The sequence below is a fragment of the Canis lupus genome, chromosome 9 (assembly GCF_048164855.1).
Source record: "Canis lupus baileyi chromosome 9, mCanLup2.hap1, whole genome shotgun sequence".
NCBI lineage: Eukaryota > Metazoa > Chordata > Mammalia > Carnivora > Canidae > Canis > Canis lupus.
In genome coordinates this window covers 48,572,951-48,590,238 of record NC_132846.1, presented here as the reverse complement: position 1 = coordinate 48,590,238, position 17,288 = coordinate 48,572,951, and the positions used below count along the sequence as shown (strand labels likewise).

The 17,288-nt window shown below is 37.7% G+C and overlaps 1 protein-coding gene and 1 pseudogene across 3 annotated transcripts in view; both read right to left on the bottom strand.

The window, feature by feature from the left end:
* The window catches only part of PTGR2 (prostaglandin reductase 2), a 36,847-nt gene that overhangs the window by 6,853 nt on the left and 12,706 nt on the right, over window positions 1–17,288 (bottom strand). For all 3 annotated transcript variants that reach the window (XM_072839307.1, XM_072839308.1, XM_072839309.1), the window contains exons 2-7: window positions 15,233–15,316; window positions 13,209–13,327; window positions 8,837–9,028; window positions 5,216–5,386; window positions 3,779–3,988; window positions 234–355 (exon numbers count right to left, since the gene is read on the bottom strand). In XM_072839307.1, coding sequence (XP_072695408.1) covers window positions 234–355; window positions 3,779–3,988; window positions 5,216–5,386; window positions 8,837–9,028; window positions 13,209–13,327; window positions 15,233–15,269 — 851 coding nt within the window. In that variant the 5' untranslated portion in view covers window positions 15,270–15,316. The remainder of the gene's footprint in view (window positions 1–233; window positions 356–3,778; window positions 3,989–5,215; window positions 5,387–8,836; window positions 9,029–13,208; window positions 13,328–15,232; window positions 15,317–17,288) is intronic.
* LOC140640238 (activated RNA polymerase II transcriptional coactivator p15 pseudogene) lies at window positions 2,279–3,216 on the bottom strand (annotated as a pseudogene).

The following is a 17,288-nucleotide window of genomic DNA, read 5'->3' as shown; positions in this document are numbered from 1 at the left end:
CCCTGAGATCAAGTCCCATAGTATGCTCCACGCTCAGCAGGAAGTCTACTTCTCTCCTCCCTCTCCCTCTGCCTCTAACCCTACATGCACACATGCATGCTTTCTCTCTCTGAAATACATAAATCTTTTTTTAAAATAAGGAAAAATTATATATGAAGAACGATACATTACATATACATCTATGATCTTTAAACCCATGAATCTGGTAACAAGGGGAAAAGGGCAGACCATACCTTGTGATGTTTCTTTCTTTTTGGATTGCTTCTACAGCAGGGGGTAGTGGAGGAGGATAAGGCACATCTTTGTTGTACTGAGAAATTTGACCACACAGGATGACACGGCTGTTCCGATTCATCTGTTCAGAGAAAATTGATGATTATACCCTAAAATATATGCCTTTCCTATATTTACTGATTTTATGGCTGCTTCAATGAAAGCCTCCTTGATTATTGTATTTAATCATTTGATGCCAATTAATTGATTTTGTTTGAAGATTTACACCTTCTATGTACTTAAGAGTTTCAATTAGCTAGGAAATAAGTTCCCTCCAAAGGAACATAGAGGTAAATGAGAGTTTGGTAATGTGCAAAAGAATTATACTGATATCGATACTGCGGTTGCTACTGTTAATAGTAGCAGTATTTTCTTAGATTTAAATAATTTAACCTCAACTGCAAATAATTTTACATACAGTAAAGGACAATGCAGTGTAAATAGCTAATGTTGACATTTTATAACATTGTCAATAAAAACATGTAAATAGGGATGCCTGGGTAGCTCAGTGGTTGAGCATCTGCCTTCAACTGAGGGCGTGATCCTGGGATCCTAGGATCAAGTCCCACATCAGGCTCCCTGCATGGAGCCTGCTTCTCCCTCTGCCTGTGTCTCTGCCTCTCTCTCTCTCTTTTTTTTTTTTTTAATTTTTATTTATTTATGATAGTCACACAGAGAGAGAGAGAGGCAGAGACATAGGCAGAGGGAGAAGCAGGCTCCATGCACCGGGAGCCCGACGTGGGATTCGATCCCGGGTCTCCAGGATCGCGCCCTGGGCCAAAGGCCGGCGCTAAACCGCTGCGCCACCCAGGGATCCCACTCTCTCTCTCTCTTAATGAATAAATAAAGTCTTGGGATCCCTGGGTGGCGCAGCGGTTCAGCGCCTGCGTTTGGCCCAGGGCGCGATCCTGGAAACCTGGGATCGAATCCCACGTCGGGCTCCCGGTGCATGGAGCCTGCTTCTCCCTCTGCCTATGTCTCTGCCTCTCTCTCTCTCTCTCTGTGACTATCATAAAAGAAAAAAAAAGAATAAATAAAGTCTTAAAAATAAAATATGTAAATACCTGTGATCTACGAAATTCCTTTCCAAAGTCAGAGGCTATGGCTCTTAGTTAATAGGGAGTTAGGGTCAAAACTTCACCATTGGAACAATACAGCTGTAATTTTTTTTTTAAGCTTTCACAATTTTTATTAAATCCTAATCTAATATAACAGTATCTGATTTTTTATAGACATCTCCCATGGTGAACAAGTTTAATAAGTGAAAGCAAATCAGACATCTAAGTCATTATTCTCTGCAGACTAAGCAATAAGGTAACTACACAGAACACTACAGGTAACGACATACACTTACTTGCTCAGTTTTCATACAAGCCATGTTTATCAAACTATATCTCCTAATAGTTAATACAGTAGAATTAGTGATTGTAGTTCTCATATATTTTAATTACAAGTACCTTATTGAGATAACTAACATTTTGACAGTTTCACTGACTTTCCAAATTAGTATAATATATTCAAGAAAAAGAGCAAAAAGTGAAATGAAAACGGAACATGACAAGTTACAAAAGGAAAACAATGTAGGGATCCCTGAGTGGCGCAGCGGTTTGGCGCCTGCCTTTGGCCCAGGGCGCGATCCTGGAGACCCGGGATCGAATCCCACATCGGGCTCCCGGTGCATGGAGCCTGCTTCTCCCTCTGCCTATGTCTCTGCCTCTCTCTCTCTCTCTGTGACTATCATAAATAAAAATTAAAAAAAAAAAAAAAAAGGAAAACAATGTAAAGAAAAAAGGGGGGGAAGGGAAATATCACTGGAAATACCAACAAGTCTAGACATTGGGCTGGAAGAAAATAGATCAACTATGGTTTTCACAAGTCAGAGTTTATAAATTCAATGCAATACAAATCCTTTTGAATGTAAAAGCCAAGGTGAAACTAACAGGTCTATAAACTGTTACTTTTGGCCTTAAACAGTACCAATTCTTTTGAAGAAAGGCCACAACAGTTAAGATTGTATTACTTGATTTTATTTTACACTAGGTGGCGGGCACAAAGCAATCCTCCTTAATCAAGTTGACAATTACCTTCACTCAGAACACTTTTAATAATGCACATAAAAAAAAAAATATTCAATCTTACAAATTGTTCTGCAACCCAAATATACAATAGCTTGGAAAACAACGTTTAGAAAACAAAAGCCAATGTAAAAAGACAGATTAAAACAACTAGAACAGGGATCCCTGGGTGGCGCAGCGGTTTGGCGCCTGCCTTTGGCCCAGGGCGCGATCCTGGAGACCCGGAATCGAATCCCACATCGGGCTCCCAGTGCATGGAGCCTGCTTCTCCCTCTGCCTATGTCTCTGCCTCTCTCTCTCTCTCTGTGACTATCATAAATAAATAAAAATTAAATAAATAAATAAATAAATAAATAAATAAATAAATAAATAAATAAAACAACTAGAACAGTACAGGTTTTATATGGCTCTGATTTTACAGTTTTCTTACTGCATCATCAATGTCAGAAATCTGTTCCTTCAGCTGGCTCCATTGCTCAGGATTTAAAGAAATACCTTTTCTTCCAGGTTTCATTTCACCTTCTGGATCCATCCAATATTCTCTAATATCAATTAGGACTTTCCCTTTAAAGTCCTGAACACTGATGTACCTCATTTTCCCAATCTGAAACATGTTATCATCTCTGCTGCTGCTGCTCTGCTTAGAGGATGACAGGGCTCTTGAAGTTTCGCCAGTCTTTTGCTTCTTCACAGGTTTCTCCGGCGTAACTTGCTTTTTCCTCTTTAACTTTTTGTCAACCTCACTGTCAGAATCGCTGCCAGAAGAGCTTGAAGAAACAAGTTCCTTTGATTTAGGCATTGCTCCACTCTCGCGGCCGAACTGCCTTCTGCTCACTCGCTTGCAACTCTGTAATTTTTTTTTAAGGTTTTATTTTTAAGTTATCTCTACACCCAATGTGGGGCTAGAACTCACAATCCTGAAATGAAGAATTGCATGCCTGACTAACCGAGCCAGCCAGGCACCCCTACAACTATAATTTTTTTTTAAGATTTTATTTATTTATTTATGAGAGACACACACAGAGAGAGGCAGAGACATAGGCAGAGGGAGAAGCAGGTTCCTGATGGGGAGCCTGATGTGGGACTCAATCCTGGGACTCCAAGACCACACCCTGAGCCAAAGGCAGGTGCTCAACCACTGAGCCACCCAGGCATCCCCACAACTATAATTTTTAACAAAAATAAATTGCAGGTGGAAAACATAATTGCTACCAAAGAACTGAAATTAATGATCATATGCAAATCTGCAAGCAAATGGAAGTAGTCATCAGCAAGCTTTTTGGTATCACTCAATTACAGTACTGATCATTACATTATTTCTCACAATAAACCATAGAATTTTATAGTTTTTTCCTTAGTATCAGGTAAAAAGATAGCACATTAAATAAAATGTAGTATTCAAATTTCTAACACATAAATCGGCACACAACCTGACTTATCACTGTGTCACTGATGTCACCACCAACATTGTCAAAGTAAACATCCACTCCAGCTGGGCATAATTCACGGAGCTTTTCTGCCACCTTCTCCTTTTTATAATTAACTGCAGCATCAAAGCCCAGTTCTGAGGTCAGAAGGAGGCACTTTTCTTGCGTTCCACAAATTCCCACCACTCTGGAACAGCCCATCAAATGGCCAATCTAGGAGGGAAATTTTAAAAAATTAAACAATTTTCTGTTCCCACATTTAAGTATAAAAACGTCAAAGTATACAAACTATTACAAGTATAGGAGAGTGTTCATCACAATTCAAGTTTGGTTAGGGGGCTTTTGGCTTGGTAACTTGAAACCAAAAGAATTGAGACCAGATATAATGTCACTCCTAAAAAAAATGAGTATTGACAAACATTGGACTTAGTTTTAATGTTAAAATCACACAATTTAAAGCTAATTTCAGGGCAGCCCAGGTGGCTCAGTGGTTTAGGGCCGCTTTCAGCCCAGGGCCTGATCCTGGAGACCTGGGATCAAGTCCCACATCGGTCTCCCTGCATGGAGCCTGCTTCTCCCTCTGCCTGTGTCTCTGCCTCTGTGTGTGTGTGTGTGTGTGTGTGTGTGTGTGTGTGTCTCTCATGAATAAATAAATAAAATATTTTAAAAAATAAAGCTGATTTCATTGAAGGAATAATTCGACTCAAAACATCACTAGTGGGACACCTGGGTGGCTCAGCGGTTGGGCATCTGCCTTTGGCCCAGGGTTGTGATCCTGCAGCCCTTGATCAAGTCCCGCATTGCGCTCCCTGTGTGGAGCCTGCTTCTCCCTCTGCCTGTGTCTCTGCCTCTCTCTCTCTGTGTCTCTCATGAATAAATAAAATCTTAAAAAAAAAATCACTAGCTTGCAATTTAGTGTTTTTCAGGCCTATGAGGAACTAAAATCACTACTATGATAAAATGTTTTGTATCAATGGTTTTCACACTATAAAGGCTGTTATTCATAAAAGTTTTCTTTAAAATTCTATTATAATCTTTACTGTACTTCTAGAACCCAGTTAGTACTCTCTTATTTGAAGATTCTTTGTAAAAATATGAGTTTGTCTTTAATTCATTAATTCATGAATTCCAGATAAGAAAATCTATGAGCTTCTTCCTTACGCTGATTAGAACAATGTTCTAACATTTATCATGTCTGTTTTGGTTAATAATGAACAAGATACATCTACGTTTTTCATGCTGTTATGAAGAGAGCCTAAGCATGTAATAATATCTTTCTACAAGAAATGTGTAAAAGAATATTATAAATTTGTTCAATTTTATATTTTAAATGACATACATATATCCAGAAATTTGATTATGACAATGTTTTTAGAAAACCAAAAAGAAAAAAAAAGAAAAAAAAAAAAAAGAAAATCAAACAATTCTCAAAAAGTTTACCTGCCCGGCCAAAGATCCACAAGCACCAGCAGCCCCACTGACAACCATTGTCTGATTAGATCCAGCAGTTATATGACCTTTCTCCTGTATCCCAATCAAGGAAGTCAAACCAGGCATACCTATAGCTCCAAGAAAGTATGAAAGGTGTCCATCCACAAGCTGTGGGTCTACCTAAAATAAAATATATAACGTTAAAAATAATACTAGGAAGTCCTGTTTTAAGTCCATAAGGTAGAGACAACCTGTTATGGACAGTTGTGCTCCCCCCACAAGTTATTATTTTGATGACCTACCCCGTAATGTAACTATATTTGGAGACAGGGCCTTTAAGGAGATAATTGAGGTTAAATAAAGTCATAAGGAAGGGACGCTAATCCAATAGGACTTGTTTCCTTATGAGAAGAGGAAGAGACACCAGAGCTTTTTCTCTGTACATGCACAAATGAAAGGTGGAATGCTCCATCAAAACACAGCAAAAAGGAAGCCAACTATAAGCCAGGAAAAGAGGTTTCACTACAAACCACATTTTCCAGCACCTAGATCTCAGATTTTTAGCCTCCAGAACTGCGAGAAAATAAGTTTCTGTCGTTTAAGCCACCCAGTCTTTGGTATTTTGTAATGGTACGCCAAGCAGACCAATAAATAACCCAATAGGGTTTCTAGAACAGTGAGCCATTCTTCAGTCTTGCTAAAATTCTATAGTTTATTTGTACAGACTAAGAAGGAAATGAATATTGCTTTTCTTTATAGCAAAAAAACAGAAACTTGAAAGAATTCCCACATGAAAGACACTGACACTAACCATTCTTTCTTGCCAATGCCCCAAGTATACAAAAAGAGAAGAAATATTTAAGAGGAAAACACTAGGCAGGGTTGGAAGGTTTTAAAATCTCTGAGCAATTCTAAAGTAAACATTTATCTATATAAAAATCAACTCAGGGGCACCCAGGTGGCTCAGTCAGTTGAGCATCTGCCTTTGGCTCAGGTCATGATCCTGGAGTCCCGGAATCAAGCCCCATGTTGCACTCCCTGCTCAGCGGGGAGTCTGCTTCTCCCTCTCCCTCTGCCCCTCCCTGCTTGTGTTTTCTCTCTCTCTCTCTCTCTCACTCTGGTTCTCTCAAATATACAAATTAAAATCTTTTAAAAAATCAGCTCAAACTCTGTCTCATTAATAATGCTTTAAAATGTATCATAAAAATATAAGAAAAGTGTGAAACAATTTCTTTCAACTTAATTACAGAATAAAATGAGGGCTCTCTTAACTTTTTAGAATTTTATGTTTATATGTTTACCAGGTACTTCTACATTCCCTGTGTCTGTTTTCTTATCTGTACAGTAGGGGGAATTGGATAAAGAGAAATGATATGGAAAGACTCCCTATTATAAAAATTTTATAATAATTTTGTAAGGAATTGAATAATTTTGGTAAAAATTTAAGAAACCACCAAATGCAATAAAGATTCACTACTTTGATTTGTACTTAAGCTACTATAAACAAATAAAATGGCAGTTTGTATTCAGTAGTCTTTTTTTTTTTTTAAGATTCTATTTATTTATTCACGAAAGACACAAAGAGAGGCAGAGACATTAGGCAGAGGGAGAAGCAGGCTCCCTGCGGGGAGCCTCATGTGGGACTCCAGCCCAGGACCCTGGAATCATGACCTGAGCCAAAGGCAGCCGCTCAACCATTGAGCCACCAAGGTGCCCCTGTATTCAGCAGCCTTACATGGCTATTAGTTAACCTACTGTGTACATAAAGGTAATGGAAATATTAAAGTCAACAATACTTAGAAAGGTCTACACAGAAATATTTCATGTAGGTTAATAGTTATTTATTAGTAAAATCAATATAAAAACATTGTAAGATAGGTTTGTGTTTAGCATATATCCTTTCTCCACACCCTCTGAATTCCTCTTCTTCATTTTTAATACCTATGCCTAAAGTTTTAAGCTTCCCCAACTGTTCCATTTCCCACCAGAGCACAATGACAAGGAAAACCAGAACCTGCTGAATATTTCTTTTTCACTTCCTGCTAAGAAATTTCTAGTTAAATATATTTTACTAGTACCATTAGGTTGAAAATTATTATATAACGTCTGCCACATATCATTTGTATCTTAACAGTCACCTTTAACTGATTACAAGAATTTTTAATAAAAAGAAGTACTGGGGATCCCTGGGTGGCTCAGCAGTTCAGCGCCTGCCCTCCGCCCAGGGTGTGATCCCAGAGTTCCAGGGATCAAGTCCCACATGGGGCTCCCTGCATAGAGCCTGCTTCTCCCTCTGCCTGTATCTCTGCCTCTCTCTCTCTCTCTCTGTATCTCTCATGAATAAATAAATAAAATCTTTAAAAAATAATAATAATAATAAGTACTAGGGGCACCTGGGTGGCTCAGTGGGTTAAGTGTCTGCCTTCAGCTCAGGTCTTGGTTCCAGGGTCCTGTGATCAAACCCGGCATGGGGCTCTCTGCTCAGCAAGGAATCTGCTTTTTCCTCTCCCTCTGCCCTTCCTTTGCCCGGACTTGTGCTATCTCTCTCGAATAAACTTTTTTAAATGTTCTTAATCTTTTTAAAAATATTTTATTTATTTATTCATGACAGACACAGAAAGAGAGAGACAGAGACAGACACAGGCAGAGGGAGGAGCAGGCTCCATGCAAGGAACCCGACGTGGGACTCGATCCCGGATCTCCAGGATCAGGCCCAGGGCAGAAGGCGGCACTAAACCACTGGGCCACCGGGGCTGCCCAGATGTTCTTAATCTTAAAAAAATACTAAAATTTTATAAAACTTTTTAGAAAGTCTTAGTCATATTTCCCATAGCATCTGATTTCCACACTCATTTGTGAGACAGCTACTATTTTCATCTTGCACATGAGAAAACTAAGGGTCAGAGTCATAAAGTAACTTCTGTGATGACATATATTAGGTTGAATTACATGAAGCCGCCCAGTTTTTTTTTTTTTTTTCGCCCAGTTTTATAGGTCAAAACAAATCGTGGTAATTTCACACAATTCAACTAACAGCAGAAACTGAACTCAGAACTTTGATACAAAATAGAATTTTAAGAACAAACCAAACAAATTTCTTAAGTCAAATGGCAATTTTTCAGGAAACTTTGTTTTTTTTAATGATTTTATTTATTCATGAGAGACACAGAGAGATAGGCAGAGGAAGAAGCAGGCTCCCTGCGGGAAGCCCTATGCAGGACTCAATCCCAGGACCCCAGGATCACAACCTGAGCCAAAGGCAGATGCTCAACCACTGAGCCACCCAGGCACCCTGTCAGGAAACTTTAAAGCATACAACTCTAAGAGGCCTTCTGGTTCTTGGCATAAAATATTTTTTTTGATGCTTACAATTCAGGTTTTATTTTATATATGCAAAATTTGAGAAATAAATTAAATACAGAAAACACCACCATTCACTAATAACCTAATAACTGCCATCTATAGTTACAGCCAACAGTGGAAAAGAAACAACAGTTTTCCACATTTTAGAAGCTATCTAAAAGAAAATATATACTCTTATTTTTTTCCCTGATAACAAACTGAACGCCAAATGCACAAAGTAAAAATTACAGAGGGGAGAAAAAACAAATACTGTATATTATACATCACCTTTTCAAGGCCATTTCCATCCAGAATCACCTTGGTTTGCCAGGGCCAATAGAAAGAAATCACAAAATCGCCTTTGGTAAAATTTAAGTGTTTGCTTTCTTCTACAATTCCAATACCTCCACCATCAACCACTTGAGACAGCTGCCAAGGTGTTATATAGTCAGTACCAGTGTCTTCATTCATCCTGCAACGCTAAAAAAGGAAAATGTTGATTAGGATAATTCTCCCTGATAATACTGGCCAGTTTACTGATTTACCTCGTGACTAAAAGAAAGATATATAGTCAGTAATGTTAATTAAAGTCTTAGTAAAACAAATTATATTTATCTTAAATTCTATTTCCTTTTAGTTATTTTTTATCCTCAAAACAAAGACATATCCCCTCTCTAACACATAAAGAAGTAAAGGACAATTAGAAAGGTCCCCAACTTTGTGAACAGACTAAAAACCACTGAATTATACATTTTTTTGAGTTTATTTATTTACTTATTATTTTTATTTTCATTTTTTTTATTTTTTTTTATTTATTTATGATAGTCACAGAGAGAGAGAGAGAGGCAGAGACACAGGCAGAGGGAGAAGCAGGCTCCATGCACCGGGAGCCGGACGTGGGATTCGATCCCGGGTCTCCAGGATCGCGCCCTGGGCCAAAGGCAGGCACCAAACCGCTGCGCCACCCAGGGATCCCTATTTACTTATTTTTAATAATCTCTCCACCCAACGTGGGGCTTGAACTCGTGACCCCAGAATCAAGAGTCACATGCTCTTCTGACTGAGCCAGCCAGGCACCCCTGAATTATACACTACAAATGTATACATTGTATGATAGGTGAATTATATTTCAATAAAGCTGTTAAAATTTTTAAACAAAGAAATTTAAGTACTATTACATTACACTACCAAAATTATACAAAATACCATGTCAATGGTTTCAATGGATTGTGGCAAATCATCTACACTTAAATGTTGCTATTATAAAACTGTACATTTTTCATAGAAAACAAACTGGCAACATATAGACTGTAATGCTACTTATTTCTTTTGGCTTAGCAATTCTGCTTCCTCAATGGAAATAACCCAAAAAGAAATGAAACAATTTTTATACATTTGTTCATCATTTTAGACCTAGCCCAACATTATACCCCTCAACCTCAGGTGGATGTTCTCTTTATTCTACAAAGACAAAATGTCACAATGGTACTACACCTTTCCACAGGCCTAGGGCTAAAGAATTCTCTGGGAAGCAATCAAGGCTCTCTTATGTGACTCACTCTTGCCCATTCATGAAGGCCAAGATGTAGAGGCCTTCATCTTGGTCCAGGAGATAGAAATAATAGGCTGCTACTTGATTAGGGGGCCCCATGTGGTATAGTTCAGTTCACCACAGAAAAGGACCAAATGGGGAATTGAGGCAGAAGCTTCTATGACAATATACTAACTACACTTCTGCTAGTGTGCTCCTCCCAAGTATTTTTCAAGGCATGTATAACAACCTTTGAATACTGCCAGACCAAGGACCTCTCTTTCTCTTTTCTTTTAAGGTAATTTTTTAAAGTAATCTCTACACCCAATATTGGGCCCAAACTAACAACCCTGAAATGCCCTACTGACTGAGCCAGCCAGGTGCCCCTCAAGGACCTGAGTCTAAACAAGGCTAGCAGAGAAAAATAGGAACAAGTACTTCTCCATAGGTAAGCAAATGATGTCAACACAATAGATTATATAACCACCAAAATTATATTTGGACTAGTTTTTCAAATGAAAATATATACATAAAGTCACTTAAATATCAAATTATATATACATTAAATAAAACCATGTAAAATATTCTCTATACATGGTGATTAAAATTAGTTATAAATTTGGATATATATTCTTAAGAACAATGTCTAGTAAAAGCAACCAAAATAATTTTCTTCCCTCCTTCCTTTAATTAATACTTAATAAGCACCATACTAGTACCTGGAAATATAGTGATAAATAAGACCTCTGCCTCCATAAGTTTACTCTTTATTAGGAAAGACTGACATCGGGATCCCTGGGTGGCGCAGCGGTTTGGCGCCTGCCTTTGGCCCAGGGCGCGATCCTGGAGACCCGGGATCGAATCCCATATCAGGCTCCCGATGCATGGAGCCTGCTTCTCCCTCTGCCTGTGTCTCTGCCTCTCTCTCTCTCTCTGTGACTATCATAAGTAAATAAATAAAAAAAAAATTAAAAAAAAAAAATCATTAAAAAAAAAGGAAAGACTGACATCTAATAACTACATAGATAATTCCTTGTTACAAGTGGGATAAATGCTATAGATCAAGGTCCTGTTTTGAGAAAATGTAACAGGATTAGTTTGAGGGCTCAAGGTGATTTACCAAAGCAAATCCTTTTAATGCAGGCTTTGAGGGAATAACGGGAGTTGGCCAGATAATGGGAAAGGGGTGGGAGGAAGACAGAGGGACAGCAAGTACAAAGGCTTGTTTTAATTTGTACTTAGGATTTTTAGTCAGGTATAGTAAAATAACAGACACAGAGACAACTGCCTTGAAGGAAGAGTTTATTACTTAAACAATTGCTAAGAGGAGGAGCACACTGTACCACACAGGGCCACATGGGGAAGCACCAGAATTCACCTACCAGTCTTTTCAAGAATACCAATTTTTCACAAACTCTACCAAAATAGTATCAAACTAAATCTAACAACATATTAGGGTGCCTAGGTGGCTCAGTCACCCACATCAAGCCTCACATTGGGCTCTGCACTCACAGTGGAGTCTGCTTGTCCCTCTCCCTCTGTTCCTCCTTCCACTTGTGCATGTACTCTCTCTCTCAAATAAGTAGATAAAAGCTTAAAGAAAATAAATCCAACAACATATCAAGGAATTATATACCAGGAACAAGTGTCATTTATTCCAAGACTGCAAGATTAGTTTAACATCTGAAAATTAATGTAATAAACCATATCATTAGATTCAAAACAAAAACCATATGGTCATCTCAAGAGAAGCAGCAAATGCAAATGACAAAATCTAAAACTGCTCTGGGAGGAGTAATGGATACTTCATAATTTAATGGACACAGAACTTTTGTTTAGGATGATGAAAAAGTTCTGGAAATGGAAAATGATAATGGCTATACAACATTGTGAATGTTCTTTTTGTGTGTGTGTGTGAATGTTCTTAATGCCACTGAATTATATACTTAAAAACGGTTAAAATGGCATATTTTGTTATATATATTTTATCACAATAAAAAAAAAAACCACTCCTTTAAGATAAAAAACACTCAACAAAGCAGGAACCAAATCAGAAATAGGAAATCTCATCAACTTGATAAAGGGCATCTTCAAAAATCTCACATCATACTTAATGGTGAAAGGCTGAATGCTTTCCCCCTGAGATCTAGGAACAAGATAAAGATGTCCGCACTCACTACTTCTATATAAGATTGTACTAGAGGTTCTAATCCAGCAAGAAAATGAAATAAAAAGTATTTGTATAGAAAAAAGAGAAGCAAAAACTATCTCTGTTTATAGAGTCTAAGTCCATGTATCTGAGGGCTTCTTGGTGTCAGTCCTAAACAGTATCTTTCAATAAGTCTCCTTTATCTAAAAGTGAGTCTGTTCCTTCAAAAAGAGACCAACTAGAGGGGCACCTGGGTGGTACAAATGGTTAAGCATCCAACTCTTGGTTTTGGCTCAGGTCTTGAGACTGAGCCCCACCTCAGGCTCAGTGGATAGTCTACTTGAGTTTCTCTCTCCCTCTCTCTCTCTAAAATACATAAGTCTCTAAAAAAAGAGAGACCAACTAGAATAAAGGTCTTATAGAGCCTACCTTGTAAACTGGATCAATTTGAGAAAATTTCCAATCCTAATTTGCTATCTTCGAGTTTCATTTACTACTGGGAAGTGATCTGGACATTTGAAAGAACTTGATTAACCTTATGAAAACATTCCTTCTACAGTATCCTTTCATAACACTAGTGAATAAAAAAACAAATGCAATCTGTAATTCCCAGGTATCGATATATAACCGCTCAAAAAAAAGGTATAATTGCTCAAATATTTATTAATCTTAAAGAGGGATCCCTGGGTGGCGCAGCGGTTTAGTGCCTGCCTTTGGCCCAGGGCGCGATCCTGGAGACCCGGGATCGAATCCCACGTCGGGCTCCCGGTGCATGGAGCCTGCTTCTCCCTCTGCCTATGTCTCTGCCTATGTCTCTGCCTCTCTCTCTCTCTGTGTGTGACTATCATAAAAAAAAATAATAAAAAAAATTAAAAAAAATTAAAAAAAATCTTAAAGACTGTAAAGTAAAATTGAGGTGCAACATGAAAAATATTAAAATAAAATTAATTTTCACCAAGTCACAAAATCCTGATTCTTACCATGTAAGGATCCACAGAAAGATAAAGAGTTCTCACTTGTACTTGTCCTTCATTGATATTATTTGGCAAATTTACTTCTTCTACTCGGAAATTTTCTGCCACTGGATTACCATTTACTCCTATAATATTAAAGAAAATATAAAATCAAAAAGTCACTTTCCTATATAATTCTTTATTATTCTTTAGATTCTAGGATTCAGATAAGTCCCTTTTAATACAGACATGAATAAATCTATATTGTTTTGTAATTTCTCTGTAACACAATATAAATCCTTCAAAAGCTTTAATTGATCTTGATTTTCTCCAAGAAGTCCCTATGGAATATTGCTAACAACCTCAAAATTTCTTTTTTTTTAAAGATGATTACGGGAAAAAAATTAAAAAATAAAAATGATTACGGGGCGCCGGGGTAGCTCAGTCTGTTAAGCATCTGCTTTTGGCTCAGGTCAGATTCCAGAGTCCTGGGACTGAGCCCCATATCAGGCTTCCTGCTCAGCAGGGAGTTTGCTTCTCCCTGGCTCCTCACCCTTCTCATGGATGCACTCTCTCTCTTTCTCAAATTAAAAAAAATATATATTTTTAAATAACTAAAGATAATTACAGATAAATCACCTAATCTGTTTTAAAATTATAGGATTTCAAAAGTGAAAACTCATAGCCAATTGTTTTAAATTATGAAAATCAAAAAAATTTGTGAAAATCAAAATTTACAAAGTAGCAGAAACATTGTATCAGCCAAAAAAAATAGTTAACTTTCCTTCCTTCTTTTAAGAGAAATGGAAACTGAAATTAATGTAATTTTTTTAAAAAGTAAAGTCTTGGGACGCTTGGGTGCCTCATTTGGCTCAGAGTGTGATCCTGGGATCCAAGGATCGAGGCCCACATCGGACTCCCTGCATGGAGCCTGCTTCTCCCTCTGCCTATGTCTCTGCCTCTCTCTCTCTCTCTCTCTCTCTCTCTCTGTGTCTCTCATGAATAAATAAATAAAATCTTTAAAAAAAAAAAAAAAAAAGAAAAGTAAAGTCTTGGGGCACCTGGCTATCTCAGTGGGTGGAGCATGAAACTCTTGATCTGAAGGTTGTGAGTTCAAGGTCCATATTGGGTGTGGAACCTACTTTTAAATAAATAAATAAAGTCTTGAAACTTAGAAAATTTGAAGTATGGAAAGAAAAATTCATAAGCAGAAAATGCCATCACTAAAAGTGTATTCTTAGTTATGTTTTACACAAGCAAATTTCCTATTGAGTCATTGAATGTCTAAAGTGGGAATAGAATATAAACATTTTAATCTAATAGCTCACTTTACTAAACCTGAAATCAGTAACTGGGGGATAAAAAAAAAAAAGAGAGAGAGAAAGAAAAGTGATTTCCCCAGGCCATACACTTCAGTAAACAGTAAAACCAAAGCAGCATGGGCCCAAACTTCTCAGGTTATTTCCATACTTAATTTTTTATGATTCAAGTTAGACATCAGCACAGACTTAAGTCAGTGCTTTCCATAAAACAGAAAGGCAAATTTTAAGATTCAACAATACAAATTTTAAAGAAAAAACAAAAGCCATATATATGTAATATAACCTTTTAAATATAATAATTCTCAAATACCTTTTTTCTTCAACAAATAGCCTTGATAAGCAATCACTTACATTGCTTAAAGAGTTTCTTCTAATATCTCTACTAAGGTTAATATCTTCCTCACTTAATTTTACCACATTGACTATTACTTTTGTTCCTTCATTTTCATTAATAATTATCAAAGACTGGAGAATCTGGGTGGTTCAGTTGGTTGAGTGTCTGACTCTTGATTTCAGCTCATGTCATAATCTCAGGGTCATGGGATGGAGCCCCACCTAGGGCTCTGTGCTCAGTGGGGAGTCTGCTTAAGATTCTCTCTCTCTCTCTCTTTCTCTCTCTCTCTCCATCTGCCCCTCCCCCTGCTCTCTCTCTCTCATTAATAAATAAATCTTAAAAAATAATAATTATCAAAGACCACAGCTGTTCATTCATCACAGACAAATACATACCAGGTCGGGAATTCAGAACCACTCTTTGCACAATCATCACCTCGCTCCACAGTGGTCTCACAAGATTCTTGTACAAAATAACTCCTATAAACAGAAAAGTCTGTAAATCACAAAATTTTTAAATATTCACCAATTTTTTTAAAAAAGCATGTTTGCGTTTCTGAACAAGGAGAGGAAAAGACATCTGTAGGATCCATAAAAGATACAGTTGAGTGTCAGAGTTTGTCTCCTAAAGCAAATATGTGAAGACTAAATTTAATCAGAATTTTTGGGTAATAAGAACGAGTTCAAAAGACTGAGTAAGACAAAATGGTTTTGGCCTCATAATTCAAGCACATTCATCCTTATTCCATCATGATTAAGCCTCCCACTGTGGCTTGATTAAAAAGAAAACATGATCTATTCATCCAGAGTTAGACAGTTAATCTAATAGCAAAATAAAAACACTAGCTGCTTGAGATATAACCAAATTTTCAAAAAAAATTTTATTCATCTATCAAAATGGAAATAAACAATTTTGTTTATAATATAAATAAAACATCAGAGGCGCTTGGTTGGGTCAGTTGGAAGAGCATATAACTCTTGATCTCAGGTTCATAAGTCCGAGCCCCACACAGGGTGTAGAGATTACTAAAAAAAAAAATTAAAATAAACTTAAAGAAAAGTAAAATATAAAAACATTTTTAAATCTTCACCTTATAGGAAATTCTATAGTACAGAATGGCCAAATAAGTAAGTAAAGGATCAGTTTATTCTGGGTTTTCAACTTGAGCTAATAAAAGAAGCAAAATGAAGTTCCAGTGCTGGCATTATCTGATTTGGGGGAAAAAGCTCTGCCCTTAATGTTACTATGTGCCAAGCACTATTTTGAGTGCTAAATATTCAATTAATATTTAATGTATGGGCAGCCCGGGTGGCTCAGCAGTTTAGCGCCACCCTCACCCCAGCACGTGATCCTAGAGACCTGAGATCAAGTCCCACGTCGGGCTCCCTGCATGGAGCCTGCTTTTCCCTCTGCCTGTGTCTCTGCCCTCCCCGCCCCCATGTGTGTCTCTCATGAATAAATAAATAAAATATTTAAAAATAAAAAAGTCCAAAATGTCTTGTAGGGCTAAACATATTTTTAAAAGGAACTTGTCTTTCTTTTTTTTTTTTTTTTTAAGATTTTATTTATTCATTAGAGACAGAGGCAGAGATACAGGCAGAGGGAGGAGCAGGTTCCATGCAGGGAGTCCAATGCGGGACTTGATCCCGGAACTCCAGAATCACACCCTGGGCCAAAGGCAGGTGCTTAACTGCTGAGCCACCCAGGGATCCCCAAAAGGAAATTTTCTATTGAATTACCCTATGTGTAAATTATAGAAGAACTAAAAAGCAAAATTTTCCAAACTGATGCTGGATCCAAAGATAACTACTCCGAAGTGGTTATTAACAGCACCATAATTTTCAATCAAAGAAGTCTTCCCAAATGAAGTTTCCTATTTGTCCTCTTCTCTGATTACTTTCAATGTATGTCTTCTTTAAAATATGCACACTGTAGATTTGTCCAATCACGGTTTATCAGCATGAAAAGCACCCTATCAAATTATTCTCCTTTTTTAAAGATTTTATTTATTCATGAGAGACAGAGATAGGGAGAGACACAGGCAGAGGGAGAAGCAGGCTCCATGCAGGGAGCTCAAGGAGGGACTCCATCCTAGGACCCCAGGATCATGCCCTGGGCTGAAGGCAGGCGCCAAACCGCTGAGCCACCCAGGGATCCCCTCTCCTTCTGTATTAAATTAGAAAGTTTTCAACTGTCAAATACTAGAACTAAGGTAGGATAATTCCACAATATCCCTTGATAGCACAACAACACATTTAAAACATAAAGAATGGGCAGCCCGAGTGGCTCAGCAGTTTAGTGCACCTTCAGCCCAGGGCGTGATCCTGGAGTCCCAGGATCGAGTCCCACGTCGGGCTCCCTGCATGGAGCCTGCTTCTCCCTCTGCCTGTGTCTCTGCCTCTCTCTCTCTCATGAATAAATAAATAAAATCTTAAAAAAATAAAATAAAAT